General features: G+C 41.8%; 1 protein-coding gene across 3 annotated transcripts in view; it reads right to left on the minus strand.

Moving 5' to 3' along the window:
- Positions 1 to 7,667, minus strand: part of AP1AR (adaptor related protein complex 1 associated regulatory protein) — a 29,071-nt gene extending 21,404 nt beyond the window's left edge. The window contains exon 1 of one of the 3 annotated variants that reach the window (XM_005207650.3): positions 7,262 to 7,667. In XM_005207650.3, the coding sequence (XP_005207707.1) occupies positions 7,262 to 7,344 (83 nt within the window). In that variant the 5' untranslated portion in view covers positions 7,345 to 7,667. 3 annotated transcript variants of the gene reach the window in all.
- Between the last annotated feature and the right edge of the window lie 227 nt (positions 7,668 to 7,894).

Below are 7,894 nucleotides of genomic sequence, written 5' to 3' on the forward strand. Positions count from 1 at the left end.
TGCCAAAGAATTGGTGCTTTTTAACTGTGGTGTTGGAGAAGACTCTTGAGAGTCCCTTGGACTGCAAGGAGATCCAACCAGTCCATCCTGAAGGAGATCAGCCCTGGGATTTCTTTGGAAGGAATGATGCTAAAGCTGAAACTCCAGTACTTTGGCCACCTCATGGGAAGAGTTGACTCATTGAAAAAGACTCTGATGCTGGGAGGGATTGGGGGCAGGAGGAGAAGGGGACGACAGAGGATGAGATGGCTGCATGGCATCACCGACTTGATGGACGTGAGTCTGAGTGAACTCCGGGAGTTGGTGATGGACAGGGAGGCCTGGCGTGCTGCGATTCATGGGGTCGCAAAGAGTCGGACATGACTGAGCAACTGAAGTGAAGTGAAGTGATGCTCTGAAAGGGCTATGTTCTCAAGAAGAGCATCAAAAATCAGCTGAAGAGGAAGGAATCAGCCAGGCCCCCAGTAGTGGAAAGAAATGTTTAGGGAGCAGCAGTAGCTACCAAAAGCGAAGGGGAATGAAAAGATCAAGACTGTATACATTAATTCTGTCAACAAGTATTTACTAAACATCTACATACTAAGCATATAACCTGGAGTTGGGTAGTCAATGGTAAGCAAAGTAAGCATGAACGTGTTCCTTTACACAGAGAGCAGAAAACGAACATTAATCAAATAAGCACACTATTGCAGGTAAAACTATAGTCTGACAAGTGCTGACAAGATAAGGAAGATGGTTCCATTATGGTGAGAACTTATTCTCAGAGTGTGGGAAACAGATTGGGAAGATTCCCATGAGAAATAATCCTTGAAATGTCAACTAAAAGATGAGTAAGTAGGATTTATCTAAGTAAATAGGGAAGAAATTGATTCAAGGAAGAGTGTGACAAAATGAGGCAAAAACAAACAAAAAAGGCAAGGAATAGATAATGTGAGGTCTTGAAAGCTACACTGAAGATTTCCGTCTTTATCCTGGAAGTATGGTAAACCACTGAAGAAAATGGTAGGGGACATTCAGAAGGTATAATCTACAAAATGTGACAACTTGGACTTGGAGGATGAGTGAAAGGGAGGACTTTAATATGCTTCTCAGACTCATGGCTTTGGTAATTGTATATCGTTTTGCCATTCACAAAGTCGGGCACAAAGTAGTAAAAATACTTGGGGTTTTAAAAAAAATGGGAAAAAAAAGGAGTAAAGAACTGTGATAAGGAAAGAAAGGTGAGCTCAACTTTACAAAATGAATTTGAGGTTATGTTTGATACCCAAGGGGAAATACTCAGTAGGCAATTAAGATACTCAGGGCTCAGACTGAGATGACTGAGCTCATTAGTATGTAGGTAGTAGGTGAAACCATGTGCTTTCCTGCCATCAGCCAGGAAAAGTATATTATGGAAGGCAAATATATTAAGGAAGAACAGAGGGAGATTCAGAACAGAGCCTTGGGGAGTCCTCAAGGTACAATACAGAATGTCCAAGAAATTCTTACTCATTTCAGGCTACCATGGTTTTCCTTCCTAACTTCTGAAATTTCAAGAGTAACGTCTTACGCTTATATATTTCTCAAAGCTGACAAATATGCAGAAAACCAAACTGAATCTCTCAATAATGACTACTGATTACTATATTTTAGTAATACACATTATTTTAAAATATTTAAAAATTCTCATTGGTACTCTATATGGTCTCTAAAAAGAAAGTCAACACAAAACTGGTGGGATATATGTTTCACTGTGTAATGTTTTTCCAAAGTTAGGGGATAGCTTGAAAAATAAAAAAGAAGAATACATGCTGTTTCCTAGATCTTACAAGTTCACAAGTAATATTCATTTGACAAACATGAGATACTAAAAATGAAGAAAGATAAAACACAGTCCCTGACCCAGAAGAGCTCTCAGCCCATACCACCGTGTATACCAGGAGGCACAGACCACAGTCTACAGGCCAAGTATGGCCCAATGCCTGTTTCTGTTAATAAAGTTTTAATGGAACACAGTCACCTTCATTTATTTACATATTGTCTACGGCTGCTTTTGTGCTAAAATGGCAATGCTGAATAGCTGCAACAGAGGTGTTATGGCCTGCAAAGCCTAAAATGTGTATTAGTTGGCCCTTTACAGAAAAAGTTTGCAATCCCTAATACACAGTAGACTTAAGTCTGTAGGAAATACTATTTCCTCAGGGAGATAATATCGTTTCAGGGGTTTAGAGCAGGTTTCATAGGGAAGGTAACATTGAAGGATAAGTAAAAGCTCACCAAGAACAGGAAAAGAAGAAAAATATCACATACAGAAAGGCACAAGAAGAGAGAACACTGCATGTTAGGAAAATAGAAACAGGCAGAGTCCATTTGGTATACAGGGTACTTGGCATACGCCAAGCGAAAGAATGGTAGAGAATCCTTTCACTGACTTCCCCTGCCTATGCTGCCCTGTTCATGTCAACAAGGAATAAAACCTACAATTTTAATGCTGTACTCTAAGGGAACTATAAATAGAAAATGTAATTAGGCTGGTAAAATAGATGAAGGTTATCTTGTCAGGTGTCTGAACTTCATCCTACTCTGAATTGGAAGGTTATCATTTATCATAAAAAGTTAAAATACTAAGGTTTATGAATGAGTTAAAGTTTTCTGAGATTAGAATAGTCAATGTTTTCCTTTTAATGTTATTTTGATTTGTATTCTGACAAGACTTTCTGAATGAGAGAACAAAGAGTGAGATCACACTCTTTACCCAAATGCAGACCTGCATATAATCCTACATATTCAGATGGACATTATGTTGTATGTTTGAATGCCATGCAACTAATCATCTGTCACAGAAGAAAAAAAGGCTGGGCAACTTAGCTGTAGGAAATAGTTTGCAGATGGAAATTGTTAAGCCAGGGAAAGCCAAGTATGGGTTTTAGAAAGTTTAAGTCCACTGACAGGAAAGGAAGATGGCCCAAAGCACAGAGATACAACAGGGAGAGCAGTCTAGAGGTCACTGAGCAGGTTATTTGAAAGACAAAGTTTAAGGAAGAAGCACAGAGGAAGGACACAGGTTCAGTATATATTAAGAACACACTGACTAGCAACTTAGAGTGGTGTGTGCAGGCTCAGTCGGGCCCGATCCTTTGCAACCCCATGCACTGTAGCCCGCCAGGCTCCTCTGTCCATGGACTTTTCCAGGCAAGAATACTGGAGTGGGTTGCCATTTCCTACTCCAAGGGATCTTCCCAACCCAGGGATTGAACCTGAATCTCCTGCACTACAGGTGGATTCTTCACCCCTCTCCCGCTAGAGGACCACAAAGTTTGTAGCATAGAGACTGTGAATGGGAGCTGTTAAGGGAGTCCCTAATCCCTGATTAGGGGATACATGAAGCAGAAGAAGAAATCTAGGGGGAAAGAAAATGCATGATTTCAGACATTTAATGGTACACAGCTATTAGATTCTTTAGATAATGCACGATGTAATGCACGATAATCCAGTGCACGATGCTGGATGCTTGGGGCTGGTGCGCTGGGACGGCCCAGGGGGATGGTATGGGGAGGGGGGAGGGAGGAGGGTTCAAAGAAAAAAAAAAAAAAAGAAATTAACTCCAGATCCCCACCCCCCCCCAAAAAAAGAAATCTAGGGGGAAAGAAAATGCATGATTTCAGACATTTAATGGTACACAGCTATTAGATTCTTTAGATAAGCTGATATGAGGAGCCTTGGTACAGCCAAGTGTATCTGTTAAGTAGACAATGAAAACACAGTGCTGAACTGCTGAAAAGAACCCTGTTCAGAAGACGTGAGATCTGGAAGTGTTGGTGGCTGAAACCACAGGAGTGGTCGAAATTAAGGGAACTAAATAAAGAAAAGACAAAGAAAAATTCCATATTTAATAGGCAGATAGAGTAAATACAGCCAGAACAGGGAAACAAAAAGATAAAAGCGATGTTGCAGAGGAGTAAGTGCACAGTTTCAAGAAAAGGAAGACAGCCTATCACACAAAATAAAGAGCCAAGTTTTTGAAATGCATAAGATCTTCCAGTGACAACATATAATATAATGCACTGAGATATGGCAATTAAATGTTTATAATACTTATATGTTTAACAAAATTTTATAATGTTTAATATAAAGCCATATGATATTGGTGGTTAAGGATAAATGCTCTCAATTCAGAAGGACCTGGGCTGCAACCCCAGCTCTGCTATCCTGGGCAAGTTAAACTTCCTAACCTTTAATTCTCAATCTATCATGTCTCTAACAGTACTCACCTTCCTCACAGGATTGTGGTGAGGAATAAATGAGATAATGCAAAATACTTAAGAACAGTGCCTGGAACACAGGAAGTAATCAAATGTTGGCAGTTATTATTAAAATCATTTTTACCAGGAAAAAAAAAAAAAACACAGAAAATCATTGTGAACTATCATCTGAAGGCAACTTTGCTGCTGGAGCCAAAAAGGCCAACACACATTAAATATCAAGGGGGATATAAAACATGACCATTTCTTTTTATAGTACATCTTAGCTGGAACTACTATGTGGAATTATATGGTAAGATAAAAATGGGAATTAAAATACAACACAACAAAATATATTGGATCTTCAGTTTGAGAAAGAAAAATCTAAGATGCTAAGTGTCTATGCACCAGATTTCTCCTATCACTCAAGAAAAAAGAACTGACCAGCAGATGGAGCCCTCTAGACTATATGGGTAAGACAAAACTCCCTATAGTGAAAAAGGATGACTCATTAGGATGTCTAAATGTTATCCCTTAAAGATATTTAAAACATATTTAACTTTTGTTTTAACCACCAAATAACTTTACTAGTATCAAGATTTCTGACATAACACTGATATTTACATTCTGACTAGTCGACATATTCTAGAACATAAAATACCAGAATTCTCTAAAATTTTACAAATTAAAAAATAGATAATTCTGGTTTTGCACCTGGATAGTGAAAAATGAGTGATCTGACTCTGAGATACTTGTGGGAAACCTGTAAGGCTCAAAAACCAGGCCCTGGATTATAACGTATCCTTGTGATGCCCAGCTTAAAGTGGCCTAAGAAAGCCCAGGATTCTTCATCTACAGTCATCACATTGACAAATAGAAATCAAGTTTCTGTGATTGCTCCTCAACTTTTTTGTCCTTGGATGAACAGTTACCTATCTAGACCTATACTTGAAAGAAAATCAGAATACCAGGTGATTTAAAAAAAAAGCAACTACTAAAATGAGAGGTAAAGTTTAACCTTATTTGTAAACAAAAACAAACTATATTCACCTATCTCTGCATGTTTATCAGAAGCTCCTAAAATAAAGTTCAAATGAATAACAACAGTAAGTTAATTGAAGATTCAAGTAGTGGACTGTCCAAAGCTACATTTAAGGATTAAAACAGAAGGATGGATAGCATCATTATATTGTTTTAGATGACAGTGTCTACAACCCACAGACTCTCATTGCCTCAACATAACTTGTTTGTTCAAGTTTGGCCCACAACCAAACGAGTACAGATCCCACTATTAAGATTTCATGGCACATCTACAGACAATTAGCACTGACAATGATTCACTGATTTTTCCCTTATCTTCCCTAAGCTGCCAAGTTCATGTGCTCAGGGAGTAAAACCTGTCATTTTAATGCTATACTCCAAGGAAAACATTTTTAGTTTGTAAAATCACAGGAAAGAGCAAAAAGCCCAAATCCCAAAGACACCAAATAATGTACTCTGAAGTGAAACATGCTGTTTACTTCATTTGGGCATAAGATCCTATTTTTAATTATCCTACAATACATATAACAATACATATAAACATAAATAAAAACAATAACAAGGTCAAGGATTCTGTGACATCTAGTCCTAAGGCAAGCCTATCAAAGCAGCTTGACTAAATGAGAGCATCCACAAATAAAAATTAGAAGTAACTTAGATGACTTCCGTTGAGAAGATAAACAGCTGCATGCTTCCCTGTAACAGTAATAGCCCTTAAGTTAGGGAAATCAAAATACAAAACTAGGCCCTAAGTCTTTAAATCCTTACTTTTTCATTCAAGGGACACAGTGTAAAGCCCTAGCTACTCGGAATCAGAGAGGTGACGAAATGCCTGATGAACCAACGAGTAAAATAAAAAAACAAAACAAAACAAAACAAAACAAAAAACCAATGAGTAATTCATATTAGATCTACATCACCAAAAGACCCAAATGATAAATCATTTGGCTTCAATGTATGCTGAACCTCTTATTACCTAATGATGTTGGTTAAATGGGACAGATCCTGCAAACTTGGCAATCTATTTCAGAAAGTGCAAAATTAATGTCATTTCTTACATACAGTGGTGTGCTTCAGATTTTCAATTCTAAGTTTGAATTCCTGGGAAATATTAGACAACAACAAAGTCAATTTCAAAGGCATTTAAGTTTTTCAATATCTTATGAAATAAACACAGAAAAATGGCATAATTATGAAATTCTATTAGTCTATGGATGGTGTCAGTAGAAAAATCTATGCATATCCCAGATTTAATCAAGAGCACTTCAGAAGGACTGCGATTTCCCTGGTGTCACAGAATTTGTGGTTAGCAATCGGGGCATGGCATTCCTCTCGAAATTCCAAAAAGTTAATATTAAAGAGTTACACACTGTCCCTCTTGTTACTAGTATTACGAATCTGAATGCCCTCAGGAAACCTAGCAAATCGTAAATACCGAAGAATTAATTGCTCAATGTCTGGAACTTAATTTTACTCCAACATCCAAATGATTTCTACCAAAAAACTAAAACAAAAACAAAAACAAAACAAAACCCCTCTTAGAGACATCAACTTTTAAGCAGATTCTTCACCTGCTCCGTCAGTGCCAAAGAGAGAATCGAATACACAGCTACTACCACCTTCGGTAATAAACCCAAGTTCAACGCAGGGTGTGCTCAGGCTGCCGTGGATCCTCCTGCTCTACCGCCCTTTCTTGGGAAGGTGCCCCGAGCTTCCCAGACACGTTGCCTCCCGTGACTCTTTTCCCACGTGACAGCGCGCCCAGCGGGAATCTCGCTTGGAGGCGGCAGAAGCGACACCCCGCCCGCTTTTCAGCTCTTTCCCTGGAAGGCCCCTCCAGACCAGGGCCCCACTACGACCACCCACTCGACGTCTGTGCAGCCGCAGGGTCGCTGGCCTCCCAGCTTCCTCTAAGCCAACGGGGGACTGACTGGGGTTCCCCGCCCGGGGCCGAATAGGAGGAGCCAGCGGGCGCCGGGCCCCTCCTCCCGGGGGCTTACCCTCCGCCGCCTCCTACACGCTGCAGCCGCCCAGCTTCCTTGCGGAGGAGTCCGAAGCACTGCGTCCAGCAGCAGTTCCCCATCGCATGCCGTCCAGGCGCTGCCGCTCCTCCTCTTCCCACTCAAAGCCCAAACCCAGGCCCGGCAGCCGCATCCGCGCGGCACGAGCCGAATGGGGGCTTGGGGGCCGAGGGCTGGCCGGCCGGAGCTCGGCGGCCTGAGAGGCGAGGGCGATGGAAGGAACAAAGACAGCGATTACTCTTGCGGCCGCAGAGTCGCCGCCGCGCAAGGGAGGAGGGCCGGGCAGGGTCTGGACTCCCTCGCAGTCCGCATGGCCCCTCGGTCGCCTCAGCCCCCCAGCCCAGTTCGAGTGACCGCCTCCTGCCGCCGAAGGAGGGCAGTCCCCGCCCTCCGGCGCGCCCGGGCCGGCGCCTCGCCACCGACGCCGCCACACCCCCGGCCTCTCCCGGGCCCCAATAGGCCGTTCCCTCGGCCGCCCCGCCTCCTGCGGCGACTGTCCCTGACGTCACTTCCGCCAACACCGGCGTGTGCCGGGGAGTTCTTGAGTGTGTTTTTGTTCTGTTGGACCTTGACCTGACTAGGAAATCTTTACACCTTGCAGTTCCCCGCTTC

This window comes from Bos taurus, chromosome 6 (assembly GCF_002263795.3).
Source record: "Bos taurus isolate L1 Dominette 01449 registration number 42190680 breed Hereford chromosome 6, ARS-UCD2.0, whole genome shotgun sequence".
Classification (NCBI taxonomy): Eukaryota; Metazoa; Chordata; class Mammalia; order Artiodactyla; family Bovidae; genus Bos; species Bos taurus.